Raw genomic sequence first — 16,212 nt, 5'->3', positions numbered from 1 at the left:
TAGCATTGTTCAGACGTCCATGACCGAGACCGTGAGGGCTTCGTTGATCAGCCGAAGAGAAGAATAGTCGAGACCGTAGCCGGGAAACCAGCAGTGCCGCCTTTTGACCCATCCGACGAAGACACTGCCACGGAGCAGGGCTGCCGATATCTTCTTCTCCACACGCTCGTCGCTCCGGATCCGAGTGTGGGAAATCTGTAATGATGACGGTTAGCGAGACCGATGGGATGGGAAAGACGCCTGTCGGGTGTGGCAACGTACAGATGAAATGGAGCTCTCCTGGATCGCCCAGTCAGACCCCGGCGGCGCCCCCCATCCATCGTCCATGAAGTATCAATCGATAGCTTCTTCCTTCGTCAGCCAGGCGCAGAGCTTTTGGAGCAGTCCGAACCGTGGCTCCGAGCCGCTGCGAGGTCCTTCGCCACCCAGTGAGACGAAGGCGAGTCGTCGTCCCGCGTTACCGACTGGTAGTGTCTCGCGGGGTTGGCACGGGGTTCGACGTCGGGCTACGTCGCCTTCCTGGAATGGCAGGGCGTTTCCGTGGCCCCCGATGTAGACGACACCACCGACGACGATAGGCGTGACATCTGCGAGCCACGGCAGAGTTGACGAGGTCGTCTCGTCCTCATCCTCACCCCGCGGCCTACTGTCGCGGGCTCCGGGAACCACGTCGCGTGGTCCTGGCACAGTATAGAGCCCCTTCGACAATTGTTTGGCTCCAGGTAGGTCGGTAAGTAGATGGGCCACGAAGCTGTCGTACGTCGCGTACGGCAGCTCGTACCACGTCGCGTGGTACTGGTTCTAGGTCGGGAACGGAGCAACGTGGTGGCCACACATGCTACGTACGGCAGCTCGAACTTCAGCTCGAGCAACAGATGTAGAAGGGTCGAACTGGCAAAAGGGGGCGAACCGTCAAAGTCCAGTCCATAGTCCATGGGGCTGTCGACGCGCGAGCTCGTGCCCGAAGACCCTGGGCAGCATCGTCAGCGGGGATGGGGAAATCGAACGCATGGTTAGGTTCGGGGTGCCCAGCCAATTCCCCCATGGATGCCGCTGTTGGAACCGACACTCTTCAATGAGGTCCCAGCCTTGAGGTCGACTCTGGCTGGTGGCACTGTTCGAGGTGTGTGATGCCAGCCCATCGCGCCTAGAATAGTCATTCTGGGCAGGGAGATGGCCGTGCTTGGTATTGGCGATCGCGTAACCTGCACCCTGCGTCCTTGTGCTTGGATAGTCGTGTTCTCCGGTGGTGCATGGAACGGGTCCAGTCGTAGAGCTATCTCTGCCCACTTGAGGAGAGCCGTCGAGACCCTCTCATAGTCCAAGGTATCAAACACATCGATGTTGCCATTGGCTACGCCAGTCCGAACAGACGGCTCGATACGTCGCAGCATTCTGATCACGGCCTCGTCTTCTTCTTAGGAATCCCATGGCCGGCTAAGGTCTGCGTCATCAACTCCCGCGGGTGTCGCGTGCCCCGAGAACCACGTCGTGTGGTACAGAGGTGGGAAAGTCCTCTCTTGCCAGTCCCCCAAGTCGGGAACTGGGTTACGAAGCTGCCGTACGTCGCGTACAGCAGCTCTCACGTACCCCAGTCATCTCGAGCAATCGAAGAAGAATCGAGTAGACGTGAAGGTACTCGGCTCGCCCACCGACTTGGTGCATGGGTGCCGCTGTTGGAACCGGCCCACTGACGCCATTGGGTCTTCGATAGAGAGACGACTGTCGATATAGAGCCCGACTTCTTCGCAGCCCTCATATTCCTTGCTTCTCTGTGACAAACCCTTCATCACCCCCCACATCTTCTCGAACCTCGTGAGCTCTCGTGTGGGCAAATTTTCGTCGGGCGTTGGAAGGAATAAGTGACACGATGAGTCCGTCCACCGAATATCTCGTCCCAGGCGCCGCGGCGAAGGAGCCAGCTCGCCGTGTGCCGTGGGGAACCGGCTTGCAGATCTGGGCCGTCATGGTGTTTTGCTGCCCTGGCTGCACAAGAAGAAGCGCCTCAGCTGGTTGTCAACTGGTCGTACTGATTTGTGCACCTTTGGGTCGGACCAGCGCCAGGCGCCTACCTGGCCCTTTGGATTCGACCCTCAGAACCATCAGCACCGTGCGACTAGGTTCTTGGACAGGGTCCTGCCCGTTCGCGCGGCCCTCGTCACCGTTGTCGCCGTCGTCATCGTGAAGTTCTTGGCCTATAGCGGGACTGGGACTTCTGTGGCGTGTAGTGTCCGATCGGCTTCAGCCTCGAAAGACGCTCCTGGGAAGCCCGTATAGTCATACGGGTACTGCGTAGGCGTGTCATCATGGCCGGTATGAGAGGATGAGGTCAGGTCGATGGACTACTTTCCACCGGAACCGAAAGACTCATAGGTACTGAGGATCCTGTTTCGCAGTTGCAGATCTTGGAGGTTGTCCTTGTCCAGCATTTTAGCTGTCTCAAATCTTCCATCCAGGGTGGCGTTGCGCATTTGGACAGTGGGGTTCAGTGACCCCAGCAGATGTGTAGTCCTCACACTCCAGGGACAGAAATCGACGCGCCCGTCGACGTCAGGTCAGGGAGCTGCATCCGGATGGGTCCGTCTGCGTCGAGAGCAGCTTCAAAGTTCTACTTTGAGTTGGTCGATGGACGGCAAAGGTGGTTTGACACGGGTCAGGCCGAGCTCTGAAGGCGTCTGTCACGCGTCTCGCTGCCGTTTTCTCTCTCGCCCCTTGACGAGGCCGAAATGCACACCTACTACACTGTCATGGGGCGCAATCAGGAAGTCTCGGAAGGCAAGGGAACCAGAGCCATATCTCGCATCTATGGCGCATCTGGGACAGGCTCGGCAGGAATGCGTCTTGCTCGACTCTCTTGTCATGGAGAAGAGTGCATCCATGATGTCGGAGGGCCAGTGCCCGGCGCGACGTGGCGGCGGTGGTTTGAAATCATGTTCCACATGAGATCGGCAAACCTGGAAATACCTCATTAGCAACTTGGAACGAGAACCTCCAGTACCAGCGACATACCTCGCACCCGTGTACCGATTGCATCTCCTCCTTCCGTGTCGTAGCGACGTGGTCCTTGAGCACGTCTTACTTGAGGGTCGTCATACAGGTGTCCACTGCATGGCCGGCGGCGAGGGGCCTCTGCGATGGCCGCTATGCTGAACATCTGCCCGTCGATTGTCTCCATGTCCGACCGCTTCCGCAACCCCGAGAATGTATGCCCCGGTCCCCGCGACGAGCGACAACCGCCGGGCAGTTTGGGTCTTGTGCGTTCGAAGCCACGTGTTCGCAAATTTGGCGAATCGCGTCGCCAGTGGGCTTCTCCGAGTATTCGACCCGGATGATACAGCTGTCCGAGGCGAGGTTGAGTATGAGTCAGCAATGGGACGTCGCTAGAAAGAAGAAGAAGAAGAAGAGAAATAAGAGAGCTTCTGTCTGGACGATGGGGCCACAGAGGTCACCCGGGCCCCCGTTTCACTCACCCCTTGATCAGCCACCGGCGTCTTCCTAGGACGAGATCCCTTTTGCGCTTTGGCGTGTTCGTAAGAGGCTCGGCATCAGCAAGTCGTTCACCCTGCTCTCTGCCAAATCCTTGGAGCCGACGAAATCATATCCAGCTCAGTGTCCCAGCATCTATCCGCCGGTTGCTGTAAGGCGGGTGATTGCCCAAGCGTGTACCAGGTCCCGCCTTGATAGCCCGGTCCTGAGACCTGGTATCGAGTCCGGTGCCTCGGACGAGTGGAACGAACCTTCATCTAGGAAACCAGTCTGGTCGTGCCGTCCGTTTCTGCTGGTCTTCGCCTATGTCTGGGTACCAGACGACCAGAGCCCAATGCCTCGATCCCACCGTGTCGACGCAGATGATCGGGGAGGCCGGGAGCGCGGTGGATGAGGGGACAGGCTCTTGGACGCACGAGGCGAAGATGGAACCTATTATGGTGAAGGAGGAAAGTGTACACGAGTTAGCATCGATGTTGCAAGTGTAGGAAAGACGGAGGAAGAAGAAGAAGGACAGAGCTTTGGTATTGGTTGCTCAACTACCTGCTTTCACTACTAGCACATAGTATGGGCAAGCCAGGGCAGGCCCGGTGAGAAAGGGGAATTGAGGTCATACCTGAGAAGAAGAAGATGGTCGCGGCGGTGGTGTTCATCACACCCAGGGTGTCCACCTGGATGTGGTTATCTCCCAGCAGCGGGCCGCAGAACATGCTTGGTAGTGGTGGTCCCGTCTAGCACAAAATAGAAGATGAAGCACCTCGGTCAGCGATGGAAAGGGCAACGCAAGCATACCCGGGTGGTGACTTACCGAATCCTAAGGAGCCCTTCTCGACCCAACCGCCCATGGAAGAGGTCGTCCAGGCGCCGCTCGACCACGTCGACCGTGGAAAAGATCATGTGGCGGAACTGATCTACACCGATGCGGTTCCCGAGGTAGCGCAGAGAGCGGTCGGCCTCATCCCACTGCACCCGCGGCATGCCACCCATTCGTTTGCGGATGGATTTGCCTACGGAGAGGTAATGGATGAGCTGCGAGAAGGCCGAAGGCGTCGTATGGGCCAGGGCGGTGTTGAACAGCCCCCGACGACTGCCTCGTTCGGCGGGCGATTGAGGAAGAACCAGTAAAGCGACATCCCCCGGGCCGCGTGGACCAAGGCGGCGATACGCGACGTAAAGCTGTCGATGCGGCGCCAGCACCCCCGGGCCCTGGCTCGACCTGGAACAAGACGACACGGATACGTCAACCCTCGTTACTTAGAGAGCACCATCCACTTACGGTTGGTCTGACCATGCATCGGTGTCTTGAAGTTCACTTGGACTGTAGCTCGTCACGGTGCCGAGACCAAAGAAGGAAAAGGGGGAAGAACTACGTACCGGACAGGATCAAAGGGGACGAGGACGGCAGTACCTCATGCCCATCCAGGGAATCCACCTGGATGGGCCACCTCCAGAATTGCCTCACGCTTCCTTCCGCGCCCCTGCGCTCGAGGACGGGCAGGCGCCATGAAGCAGAACGCTGACCCTGGTCGAGACAACAACAACACAAACATATCAGTCTTCGTCTTCAGAGCACCACCATCTGCATACAAACAGTAGGTCTGAAAAGGGGGATCGATGGGCATCTTGAGAGAAAACAATTCCACTTGGACGGGATGCACTCGGACTGTAGCAGCTTGCCGCAGTGTCGAGGTGAAGAAGAAAAGGGGAGAATTACGTACCTGGCAGGACTAGAGTGATGAGGACGACGGGACCTTATGCCCATCCAGGGAGTCCACCTGGATGGGCCACCTTCGACAGCCTTTCGTCGCAGTCGAGACGAGGTCGTGGAGGGATGGGAGAGAAGGAATAGGAAAGAAGATCTGGTTGGGTTGGGTTGGTGTATATAGGTTAAGTCAAGTAGAAGTGGACGTATGATGGAAGGTAAGAGACACGACAAACGGAGTAATGAGTGTGTGATAGCCCATTGGGACTGCATTAGTAAGTGGACATGTGTGAACAACGCTGTTGTCGCTCAAGGTTGATTGTGATGTGACTAAAAGTCAGAAGGGGCAACGTCAGTCAGTTCATGAAGGATCAATGCCGTTATCTGGGTCAATGTCGAGTACTTACTTGGCTTCACTGTTGTAGTTGGAAGACATCGCGGTGGCCGAAGCAGAGTGTACCTAAGACAAGCGATGCAAGGTTAGATATAGATAGATGCTGACTTGGAAGAGACGGGCGCAAGCAAAGACAAATGGGAAGAAGTTACCACAGTAGAGTTGTCAGAGCCGGGACGAGACTGAAGGCTGCTCTATTCAAATGTGCAGAAGGGAACGCGAAGAAGTGTGGAATCAAAGCTGGTCTGCAGCAATGAGTGTTGGTGAAGAATGTTGACATTGAAGATTAGTGTTCATCTGGAGAAAGAGGATGAAAACAGGTGACAATTGGAAGAAGACAAGAAGTATATACAGTATATAGAATAGTGGAAGAGTGAAGTGGAAGAAGATGAAGAAAGAAAGAACTCCAGACAGCTGAGCAGAAGAGATTACAAGACTATATGGCCAGCAGAAAAATGCCAGGAAACCGCCAGAACCGCAAGAAGTCCGAAGTCCGATCCTTCTCTCTTCCGTTTGTCGAATGCGATGATGCCTAACAGAGAGAGGGAAAAAAATTATCTGCATCCCCCTCATCTGTGAGACGCGTCTCGCTGTATCTTCCCGTCTGAATAGTGAGGCGCATACATGCAGCAAACAACATAGCTTCGCGATGGGACCTCACCTGGACCACTCCTCGGTATCCTACACCCAGCTCAAGCAGATAAGCTCACAGCAGACTACATTGACGTCAGTTGAATCGCAGGCAATCATGTGTTTTGGACGTCCACCAAGAGGAGTCTTTGCGGTGCAAGTCACTTTCTTCGGCCGTCCACACATCTCATCCAGAAACAAGCAAATAGGCAAGAAAGTTCGGTCTGTAAATCTCAAGTTGGACAGCTAAATGCAATATGCTCATAATAACGCCATGTAGTAGTATCGTAGCAACAAGTAGTAGTCCGTGCCTTCATGCATCTCAGCAAATATCTAATATCCATCTTCCCCCCTCTGTCATTGAAACGTACATTGCCAGCGACTTGCCAGCGACATCAAACGCTTACCATTGACATCACCGCTTAGTACTCAAAGTCGTCATCGACACTGGGACCCTTGTTCTTGGTCACGCTCTCCTGTTTGCGGTACATCTCCACCACCTGTCTGCTGCCCGTCGCCTCGTCGGGCTTCTTGTCATCGCGCACCTTGATGAACCGCGGGAATCGCAAGCTGATGCCCTTCTCACCTGCAGGGTCGGCGCCCTCACTGATTGCGGCCTTGTAGCGGGGCGACAACGTCAAGTCTGCAGTCTTGACCTCCCAGACATAGCGGGGCTCAAACCAGACGTCGGGCTGATGCTGACCGCCAGAGGAGTGGGAGTAGAAGGGCTTTGGGCGGTCGATGACGATCTCCGACAACGTCTTGTGGAGCTCTTCCAGCACCTGCTCCGAGAAACCGGTGCCAATGTTGCAGATTGTCTCATAAGTGTCGTTTGCCGAGTTGTAGCAGGCCAGTAGGAAAGCTCCGTAGACCGAAGTTCGCTTGCCCTTGCCATAGTACGCGCCCAAAACGACAAGATCAAGCGAGTCGCCGATGCCAGCAAGGTAATCCTTTTTGATCTATGATGCAAGTTAGTGACCACGTCTCGATGCATTGCATTAGCTGGGAGGGAGCTTACCTTGAGCCAGTTGCGACTTCGTTTGCTGGGCTCGTATCCGCTTTCGGTGCCATCCAGCATCTTGACCATGAGACCCTCGCAGGAGGCTTTGATGCTCTCCTCAAGGAATGTTTGAATCTGTTCAATCTCTTGGCCATCCATGGATGTAGCAAAGGCGAACTCGCCCTCTACTGGCTTGAAGGACTCATGCATCAGCTCACGCCGCTCTCGGAGCGACTTCTCCACCAAGGCTTCGCCGTTGAGGAACAGCAGATCGAAGGCGAAAACGCAGACCTTGACCTTGACATCCTCAATCTTGACGTCCTTCTTCTTTCGCGTCATGAGTTGTTGGAACGGCAAGACCTTCTTCTCTGCAACATCCCACGCCACGGACTCACAGTCCATGACGAAGCTCTTGGTACCTTCCTTCACCCACGTATGAAGCTTGGCGAGAATATCAGGGTACTTCTTCGAAAGGTCTTCAGAGTTTCTCGAGAAGACCGAAGCGATGCCCTTGGCCGCCTCTTGCGTGGCTCCAGGGACACCGTCAATGTATTCGTCCTGGTGTTCCTTGGCAACGTAGTGTATCTGAGCTCTCTCACCATCGTACTTGAATTCACATGTGAAGGTTTGGTTCTCAAAGCGATCCAACACTTCGGTAATAGCCTTAGTGGGGTTCGCAAGCATGGGCTTCAGAGGCACACCAGGTCGCAGCTTGCATGACTCTCTCAGCTTCATGATGCCGTTCTTCAGCATTGCCGGGACAATCACATCCCAACTGGGCAATTCACTAGATGACACGTTAGAATCGCCAATCTTAGCCATAGCCATGTAGACTCACCTGTAGACCGCCTTGAGCAATTGCTCCGCCTTTTCCATATCGGCCGTGCTCGGGACTTGGCTCTTCTGTTCGGCCTCGTGGATGCACACTGCTTGAGCGATCGAGACAAGCACAGTCTTTTCGGCGAGTCCCAAACGTAGCTTCCCCTCAAGAAAGCGCACAATGAACTTTGCCTCACTGGGCCCGCCCTTATCCGTGTTGACGTCGATCTTGCCGGTCGAGTGAGCGTCGGCTGCGGATAGTAGCTTCTTGATGTTGTCCACTTTACGGCCCTGAGCACCGTGGCCAGAGACGGTGGCGATTTCCATCAAGCCCTTGTGAACACCCCGGATTGTCAAAGCCTTGGGCTTGAACATGGTGGGTTGCGTGGATCTACTCTTGACTGCGACCAAGCCAAGGTCACCAATCTCCTTCTGGTCTTGCTTGATGACCTGCAGACTACGGCCAGTCGTCTCGCCAATGGCCTTCATGATAAGTGACTCGCCGATACCCAGCTCTATTCCGGCATAGTCAGGGGCTAGCTTGTTAATCATGAGGTTGACGGTAGGGAGGAAGTCGTCAGGGGTAAGACGCAGGACTTGGCGCAGGAAGAGAGCGCAGTGTTCTGTAATTACCAGACGCTTCGATGTCATCTCAACGAGCGAGAAGGTCGTGCATAGCGCCGCATATGGCACGGGCGTGCCCTCCTTCCAATCAGGGTACGGGTCTTTCGCTTTGCTTATAAGTTTCGTCTGGACCTTCTCTCGAGCCTTTGCGGCAGCCTTCGGCTTCTCATCCTCTTCGTCCACATCCATGTCGGAAGCAGCCTCAGAGGCTGTTGATTCTTCCTTAACCGATTCATCTTCCTCGTCTTTGGGCTCAGGCTCCTTCTGCTTCTTTTTGGACGCAGCCGAAGAAGAAGCCGGTGCAGCCTTCTTGGATGCCTCCTTTTTGGGTGCAGCCTTCTTGGGGGCAGCCTTTTTGGGCGACTCTTGCTCGGGTGACTCCTCCTTCTCCACAGCTTCCTTCTTCTTGGCTGGGGATTTCTTTGGCTTTACCGGCTCAGGGTCGGCCATAACCTCGTCTTCATCCTCATTCTCTTCAACCTTGTTGCGGTTCCTGCGCGGCCGTTTCGAGACTGGAGCCTCTTCCTCTTCTTCGTCCACGTCCATTTCCTCCGTCTTCACCTTGGCGGCTGCTCGTGTGGACTTGGCTTTCGAAGGTTTCGGTGCCGGACTGGCTCGCGACCGCTTCTTGGTGTCGGATGCGGGCGAGGCAACGTCGGCATCGTGGTCGGACTCGTCCTTGACTTTGCTGGAGGCGCTGGCCTCGGCGGGCTCGTCCTCGGTCTCTTCTTCCTCCTTGGGCTTCTTGGCGGTCGCTTTGGTGGCGAACGACAGCTTCGACTGCTGGGGCGCGGACTTGGCGCCATTGGGCTTTCCGAAGAACTTGCTGCGCGCAGAAGGTCAGCATTCGTGGCGCGGGGGACCATGGCACGCAGGTGCACCCACCCCAAGGTGGTCTGGGAAGACTTTACGTACCCCAAAGTCGCTTGCTTGGGCGCCATGATGGTGAGGGTTCTGCGATTGGTGGCGGCAGACAGGAAGATTCGTCGCAGAGACGTGGTCGTCGCAATATGGACGATTTGGCGGGTGGAAGCCACAACAGGCGAGTGGGATACCTGTGTAATTATTTTGGGGTTGAAAGTGAGGGACCGCAAGTGCATACCAGGTAATTACAGTCAAAGCTGGTCAAAATAGAGAAGAAAGAAAAAGGTTGTCGATCACTGCCTATGCGACGGAATAGACTAGTAGTATCAGGCAACCAGCAACACAATTATGGCGAATGGGCTGTTGTTCATAAATAGCATGGGGCTGCAGTTGGTTGGAGATATCCATCTGTAGAACGATGGATATTTGCTTGACGTGACCGAACCACTTCAACGACGCGCCTGCCTTGAGCTCGGTCGCGTAAATTAGGTACCTGCGGTGCTGCCTGCAGCTCGACAGGGTGCTAATGTACCCGGCTAAATATGGACGCTAAATTGACGAGAGTCGTGGACGCGACCGGCAACCCGAGAACTGGGACCCCTGCTTCTAGCGCTTCGAGCTGCCATCCCTGCCGCCAATTCAGTCACTCGCTGAACATTAGCAGTGATTGGCTGGTGAGGCCTTCATCTCGAGTGCCTCTTCTAGCTGGCTGTCTGTCAACTGCTTCAGCCACCACGCTTAATTGCTTTTTCATAGTTCTGATAGGTAGCTAACATCTCTGTACTTGAAGACTACAGTGGCTTTCTTAAGTGCATATACTTACAGGTAATGCCCAGGATACCCGCACCGGACTCATAACCCCGGCGCAAAAATGGCGACCAGGCATGCCGCCACCCTCACTTGTGGCCGTCGTCTGGTCCGGCTCTGCCATCATGAGTCTCATGGGCTTCGCGCTTCACTATCTATGGTGAAGCAAAAGCGCGAGTTCTCCAATTCCAGGCGTCTCTCGTTATCACCATCCCAATCCCCTCAACAGGCCTCCCCCTCCCCGGCCGCGGCCCAGGCCCCACTCGACATCGAGCGCCTCCGCGCCGAGATGCTGTCCCGGCCGGAGCAGCTGACCTACGACGCCCTGACCAACATCCCGTCCTATCTATTCGACCTCTCGCTCTCCGAATACCTTGACGGCGATAGCACTGGCAATGGCAGTAGTAGCAGCAGGACCAAACCCCCTCGTTCCTACAACTACCACCCCCAGCCCCCCAACCCCAACCACCACCCCTTCCCCACCTACGACGTCCTCCCCCAAGGCCACCACCTCCTCCACTTCCCCCCGCCCTGCCCCCCTCGCGCCTCTGCCCGGACGGGACGGATCCGTACCACAGCCCCGGCCTCCCCTTCGAGCGGCGCATGTGGGCCGGCGGCTCGATCGAGTTCCCGGGCCTGCTCCGACAAAACGGCACGCCCGCCGTGTGCGCGGAGCGGATTCAGGACGTCCAAGTCCGGGGGCCCGCCGGCGACGAAAAGGTCTTCGTCGAGGTGCTGCGCCGCTACGGCCGGGCCAGCCGGCAGGGAGACCGGGGGCCGTTTGAGCTGTGCCAAAGTGAGGCGGTAAGGGAGGTGCGGACGCTGGTGTTCATGCGCAAGCAAGAGGAATCTTCGGGGGCAGCGAAGTCGGAGAAGCTGATCAAAGGCTAGTACCAACCCACCCCCTCACTCCCTCTATATCTTATATCCAATGCATGTAAGCAACCCGAACAAAACGCTAACCAACCCAACTCCCTCCAGTCCCCTACAAACCCACCCACGCCCACCCCCTAACCCCCGACCGCACCCTCCTCTTCCACTTCAGCGCCCTCTCCTACAACGCCCACCTAATCCACCTAGACGAGCGCTACTCCCAAGACGTCGAGCGCCGCCCGGGCCTCCTCGTCCACGGGCCCCTGTGCCTGAACCTCCTGCTCGAGGTCCTGCGCCGCAGCTGCCGCCAGCCCCGGCACCCGGGCGAGTCCGCGGAAGACGTGGCCTCCCGTGAGCTCACGGTCCAGCGCATCGACTACCGCAACCTGGCGCCCCTGTACGCGGACCAGGAAATGACCGTGTGCGTGCGGAGCCCGCCCAAGAGGAAACTGCGCGACGGGGAGGCCGAGCAGCAGAAGCACGACGTCTGGATCGAGAACCAGCACGGCGGGCTCTGTGTCAAGGGGACCGTACTCGCCACGGAAAGGGCCATGACCAAGATGGAAAGATTCCACAAGAGTTTCGCAAAGAGAATGGCCAATGGAGAGTTCAACTGAATGAGAAGAGAGCCAGCCAATCCACACATAAATAACCTCGCACGTAATCACGATCACATCAAGATTCTTCATTAGGTAAATGGAAGTGGGGTGGGGAAAAAGTCAACTTTGCTTGTTTGCACGGTATTTTGCTTCGCTATGCTATGCTTTTCGCCGCCCCCTTAACGCACCTCGCCATGCTGCCATTTGCCTTTGCCTGCCACCTGCCGACCAATATATTATAGAGATCCCCCTTGCCGAACTCGTCGAGTAGTAAGCGCCATTTGGACGTCCCAACCAACAATCGGTCTCATCATCTCTTATTTCCGTTTCCGTTTCCATGCGATGTCCCCGCCGCCATCTTGTGTTGGTTGTGTGTTTGTGTGGGTGTGGTTGGGTGGGTGAATGTGTGTGTATCTCCTGTATGAATCATTTGTCTCGTCCTTCGTACCTTGTCGTCCACCCACTCAACGTGAATCGAGTGGGGTTTTCGTGAGGTCGAAGTTGTTATAGTAATAGTAAAATCTAGTTATACAAGAAGGGGATTTGGTTGGTTCGTCGAAAAGGGGGGAGAAATAAATCTTGCCACCATCGTCTCTCGCTTCTGGTAGTAAAGCAAAAGTGTCGTCGTGAACCTCGGAACAAGGAGTGGTGGGGGTGTGTGGGTATAAGAGAAAAAAGGAAAACGGCCCCGGGGTCTCCTTGGCCATTAAATGGAAAGGCCAAGAGACTTAAATCGTCGCAAACGAAAGTGTGACGGGAAAAGAAGAAGAAAAAAGGTGTAAGCTCTAAATAGGGAGAAAGGGAAGTGAAGATAGTTTGGAGATCGAAGAAAGGCCCAAGCATGTTCCAGTTCACCAGCACTGATGTCATGGTGGTAGTGCTTTCCTTGAGAGATAGGCACCCACGCCTATTTCAACAAACTCCTCCTTATGGTACCACCATTCGTCGTGGCGTCGAGAGAACTTAGAAGCAGTCCAAGTCTCGACTGAGTGATGATTAGAGACTTTGACGAGGCTTTCCCAGAAAGCCCCGGCAACTGGATGCCCAGATCAGATGCTCAAAGATGAATATCTTGATCTGGGCGTCTCGGCCTTCTTGTCGTCTTCGACTTCCTATGTGATGGGCGTCAAGAAGGAGCTCAACATCAAATCATCAGCGCTAGGCCTTAGGTTGTGATCCAGCTCGAATGTCTGGGCCAGGAACTCTTGAGCCTCGGCACTGGCAGTGTCAGGGATAGTGGGCGAAGCTCGACCACCACCGATCTTGAAGATGGCCTGCAGCTGGGAGCAGTCAGGGAACGGATGGGTACCCGTCATCATCTCAACGACCAGGCAACCCAGTGACCAAATATCAGCCTTTCGTGTATACGAGGTCTGCTTGACGACCTCGGGGGCCATCCAGAAGACAGATCCCTGGAGCGAAGGGCGGTGCTTGTTGTTCGCTGCGCCGTTCAGGATATTGGTGGCCTCCAGCTTCTTGCTAATACCGAAATCAGATATCTTGATGGTTCCCTTGTTGTCGACAAGAATGTTGGCACCCTTGATATCTCTGTGGATAATCTCCTGGTTGTGCAGGTACGACAGACCTTCCAGGATTTGGCGGACGAAACTGCGCACCAGAGGCTCGGGCAAAGCTCCATAAGAGTTGAGCATGGTTTGAACCGAGCCACCAGGGACATACTCGAGGAAAATGTTCAAGTAATCCGCCGATGTGCTGCAGCCAAGGTACTGCACAATGTTGGGGTGGCGCAGGTCACGCAGCAGACTGATCTCGCGCTTGAGCGCTTCGATCATGCTCTTCTTGCGAGCATCGTTTTGGCTGTTGGCACCGGGCGAAGAGGCCTCGACTTGCTTGACAGCAAGCAGCTCTCCCGTTACAGCGTGAAGTGCGAGGTAGACAGAACCGAAGGCACCCTGGCCAATGAGGGCACCCTTCATCCACTTGTTGTCATCCCACGACTCTCCGGCCAGGAAGCTGGCGAGCTCTTCGTCGGCATCTTCGCCATCTTCTTGCAGGGCTTGGGTAAGCTCCTTTGCGGATCCGGAGCCTTGAGTGCTCGTCTCGTCGAAATAGCTGTTTTGCTGGACCACGTTACCGTCAGGATCGGTAACGCTGATACCGGCACTGTCAGAGCCGCTGTCGGCGAAGGACACGTAGGACTTGCGGTTAGGCTCAACCGGCGACTCTTCTTGCAGTGTTCCCAATATAGAAGAAGCGACAGAATCTCGGTATTGGTGTTGCAGTCGGCTGGGATCACGTGGCCGTACCTTGGCCATTTGATTTGCGCCCAGCCAGTTGTCAGCTATTGTGGGAATCGGAGGGGCATCTTGAACACTCGAAGCAAAGCTGAGGTTGCTTGCCACGCTCAAGCGGCTATTAACCTTGCTCAGGCGCGTGGATCTGCGCATCGACAGGCGGACAGTCCGGTCAATATCCTCACGAGGATGGTCGGGGAAGTATGATGTCAAGTCAGAAGTAATGAGCTCGCTGGGAGGTCTCATGCTACCGAACGGCCGCAGCAGGCCCTTGTTTCGTCGCCCAGGTGAGACTACCTCATTCGAGGCAGGTCGCTCCAGGTCCTTGGCGGCGTTCTGGAAGTTGCGTTCGCGGTCTTGGTAGGATATGGGCGATAGCGGTTGCTGCAGGCCCTCATCCCAGCTCTCGCCAAGGAGCTTCTGTACCTTCAACTGACTCCTCTTGTCGACGTTCTCTATCGCGCGGGTATGGTTCTGCTGGGCTTCCTCCATAGCAATGGCCGCAGCTCTCTGCAGCTCAGACTCACCAGGCTCCCCTGAGGGGACCCTCCGGAGGATAAGTCGGTTTCGCTCCGGTCGCTTCTGATCTTTGATGATGCGCCACAGCTCCGTGTCTCCAAGCCGCCGACATTGCTTAGGGTCGGGTTCTACGCCGGCCAGCACCCAGAAGCAGTAGTTGCGATCGTGGTCTTCGCGGAGGGCGAATTTCCGCAGTGTCGTCCGCATCACTTCTTCGCATGTCTGGCATCCGGCGATCTTGACGACCTTGGTCACGCCACCTGTCGAAATAACACGAATTACGTCTTGGCCCTGTGGTAGACCAGCCATCAGCGAGCCGTCCACACTAGATTGGTTTCGGGTGTGGGTATTTACCAGACGGCCGGACTGAGGCTCAGGGGGAGACCCGGGTTGTCTCCCGGTCGAGTTGCTAGGCGTAGCATTGCTCATGTAGTGTTGCTGGTTGGGGTATCTTTGCTGGCGCGCGCGCATGTCTGCGCTGGGAAGCGGGGAGTTTGGTCGGGAAGCGGAGGCGGGTGGGTTCATGCCAAAGCTGGACAGGTCGATCTGTCGGGAATACCTTTTGTTGGGAGGCGTCGGCATGGCCCTGCCAGCTGAGCCGGCGTTCGATGGCCTCGGGGAGCCGGTCGAGGGGGTGAACTGCGTGGGCTCCAGGTGCCCGAAAGAATCCTACCATACATCATCATCAGCTGAGCCGATCGCGACCGCGGGGAATCTCCACCTAGCACCGTCCAGGTCAGCTCGAGAGGGGCACTCACCCTATTGCGCTTCTTCACGTTGGCGTAAGCCTTGGTCCTTAACTTCTTGATACCCAGGAACAGGCGAACGCGATCGCCGACTTTCTCGATGCCCATTTCCTTGAGCACATCCTTGTCCATTTCTAACAGGTTCTCGCCATTGATGTTGTTTTTGCGAAACAGCTTCTCGTATTCGCCGCATCTGACGCTCCGCAGGTATTCGCAAACCTGGTCTTCGGTCCAGTTCTTAACGGCGTCAGGACCCTCGGTATCTGAGAATTCGGAGTTGGTCGGGCTGGCGAAGCCGGTGCCCGACGAAGGCATAGCGGGAGCCCTGCGCGAGGGCGGCATGTTGGAAGAGGAGTTGGCGGTCAAAGTGGTGCCAGTCGTGGCCAGCGAGGCTGGGAAGGAGGACTTGGAAGCCAACATGGCCATACTGTCCTACCAGGAGCTCGAGCTGGAGGAGGGGGGCGGTTTGGGGAGTTACAAGAGAGGGATTGGGGGGTGGTGGTGGCTCTCTCTTAGTTCAGCATGAGACGAACTGCCAATGGGTTATCAATGCGGTGGGATAATCGGCGAGAGGCGTGACGACAACCGGAAGCCGTCGGGACGTCGTCTATTTACTTGTAACTTTTTGTCTGGCACAAGTAATGCTGGGCTAGATGGAAGTTCAGATGGATCTGTGACTCCAGTCGGTCCAAGATTCGGGACAAAGCGCAGCCCAGATCAGATGTCGTCCGCCGCAAGTACTTAAGGCTCAAAATCCAAGGTGGGTGTGACTCAAGGTCGAGGATTATTCCTGGAGCTCTCGAGAGGGAAACCTTGGAAATGTTTTTGGGCCACTCTTTCGCACGACGACTCGAAACGGCGAGAAATGCCTGTAACGTGTCTGTGGGCGGTCGG

At 55.9% G+C, this 16,212-nt stretch overlaps 9 protein-coding genes across 9 annotated transcripts; 3 read left to right on the top strand and 6 right to left on the bottom strand.

The window, feature by feature from the left end:
* Window positions 1–9: 9 nt before the first annotated feature.
* On the bottom strand, window positions 10–327 carry PG985_015997 (uncharacterized protein; the record flags this gene model as incomplete). The annotated part of the gene is made up of 2 exons (XM_066835763.1): window positions 10–195; window positions 262–327. The coding sequence occupies 2 exons, from the start codon at window positions 325–327 to the stop codon at window positions 10–12; spliced, it is 252 nt and encodes an 83-aa protein (XP_066676966.1).
* Window positions 328–333: 6 nt separating this feature from the next.
* PG985_015996 (uncharacterized protein) lies at window positions 334–1,394 on the bottom strand (the record flags this gene model as incomplete). The annotated part of the gene is made up of 2 exons (XM_066835762.1): window positions 334–801; window positions 1,068–1,394. 2 exons carry the CDS (start codon window positions 1,392–1,394, stop codon window positions 334–336), a joined length of 795 nt encoding a protein of 264 aa, XP_066676965.1.
* A 361-nt stretch (window positions 1,395–1,755) lies between these two features.
* PG985_015995 (uncharacterized protein) lies at window positions 1,756–2,429 on the bottom strand (the record flags this gene model as incomplete). The annotated part of the gene is made up of 3 exons (XM_066835761.1): window positions 1,756–1,982; window positions 2,031–2,215; window positions 2,347–2,429. The coding sequence occupies 3 exons, from the start codon at window positions 2,427–2,429 to the stop codon at window positions 1,756–1,758; spliced, it is 495 nt and encodes a 164-aa protein (XP_066676964.1).
* A 705-nt stretch (window positions 2,430–3,134) lies between these two features.
* Window positions 3,135–3,332, top strand: PG985_015994 (uncharacterized protein; the record flags this gene model as incomplete). Its single annotated transcript, XM_066835760.1, has 1 exon — window positions 3,135–3,332. The coding sequence occupies one exon, from the start codon at window positions 3,135–3,137 to the stop codon at window positions 3,330–3,332; it is 198 nt and encodes a 65-aa protein (XP_066676963.1).
* Window positions 3,333–3,739: 407 nt separating this feature from the next.
* PG985_015993 (uncharacterized protein) lies at window positions 3,740–4,196 on the bottom strand (the record flags this gene model as incomplete). Its single annotated transcript, XM_066835759.1, has 2 exons — window positions 3,740–3,918; window positions 4,103–4,196. The coding sequence occupies 2 exons, from the start codon at window positions 4,194–4,196 to the stop codon at window positions 3,740–3,742; spliced, it is 273 nt and encodes a 90-aa protein (XP_066676962.1).
* A 58-nt stretch (window positions 4,197–4,254) lies between these two features.
* On the top strand, window positions 4,255–4,611 carry PG985_015992 (uncharacterized protein; the record flags this gene model as incomplete). The annotated part of the gene is made up of 1 exon (XM_066835758.1): window positions 4,255–4,611. The coding sequence occupies one exon, from the start codon at window positions 4,255–4,257 to the stop codon at window positions 4,609–4,611; it is 357 nt and encodes a 118-aa protein (XP_066676961.1).
* A 2,023-nt stretch (window positions 4,612–6,634) lies between these two features.
* Window positions 6,635–9,596, bottom strand: PG985_015991 (DNA ligase 1; the record flags this gene model as incomplete). The annotated part of the gene is made up of 4 exons (XM_066835757.1): window positions 6,635–7,171; window positions 7,231–7,999; window positions 8,051–9,481; window positions 9,571–9,596. The coding sequence occupies 4 exons, from the start codon at window positions 9,594–9,596 to the stop codon at window positions 6,635–6,637; spliced, it is 2,763 nt and encodes a 920-aa protein (XP_066676960.1).
* Window positions 9,597–10,390: 794 nt separating this feature from the next.
* Window positions 10,391–11,816, top strand: PG985_015990 (HotDog domain-containing protein; the record flags this gene model as incomplete). Its single annotated transcript, XM_066835756.1, has 3 exons — window positions 10,391–10,727; window positions 10,778–11,122; window positions 11,308–11,816. The coding sequence occupies 3 exons, from the start codon at window positions 10,391–10,393 to the stop codon at window positions 11,814–11,816; spliced, it is 1,191 nt and encodes a 396-aa protein (XP_066676959.1).
* A 1,094-nt stretch (window positions 11,817–12,910) lies between these two features.
* PG985_015989 (uncharacterized protein) lies at window positions 12,911–15,744 on the bottom strand (the record flags this gene model as incomplete). Its single annotated transcript, XM_066835755.1, has 2 exons — window positions 12,911–15,241; window positions 15,331–15,744. The coding sequence occupies 2 exons, from the start codon at window positions 15,742–15,744 to the stop codon at window positions 12,911–12,913; spliced, it is 2,745 nt and encodes a 914-aa protein (XP_066676958.1).
* Window positions 15,745–16,212: the final 468 nt, after the last annotated feature.

The sequence above is a fragment of the Apiospora marii genome (genome assembly GCF_038362585.1).
Source record: "Apiospora marii strain CBS 49790 chromosome Unknown utg000013l_segment0_segment0, whole genome shotgun sequence".
Lineage (NCBI taxonomy): Eukaryota > Fungi > Ascomycota > Sordariomycetes > Amphisphaeriales > Apiosporaceae > Apiospora > Apiospora marii.
The sequence above is the reverse complement of the archived record's forward strand: the minus strand, read 5'-3'. Positions and strand labels throughout refer to the sequence as shown.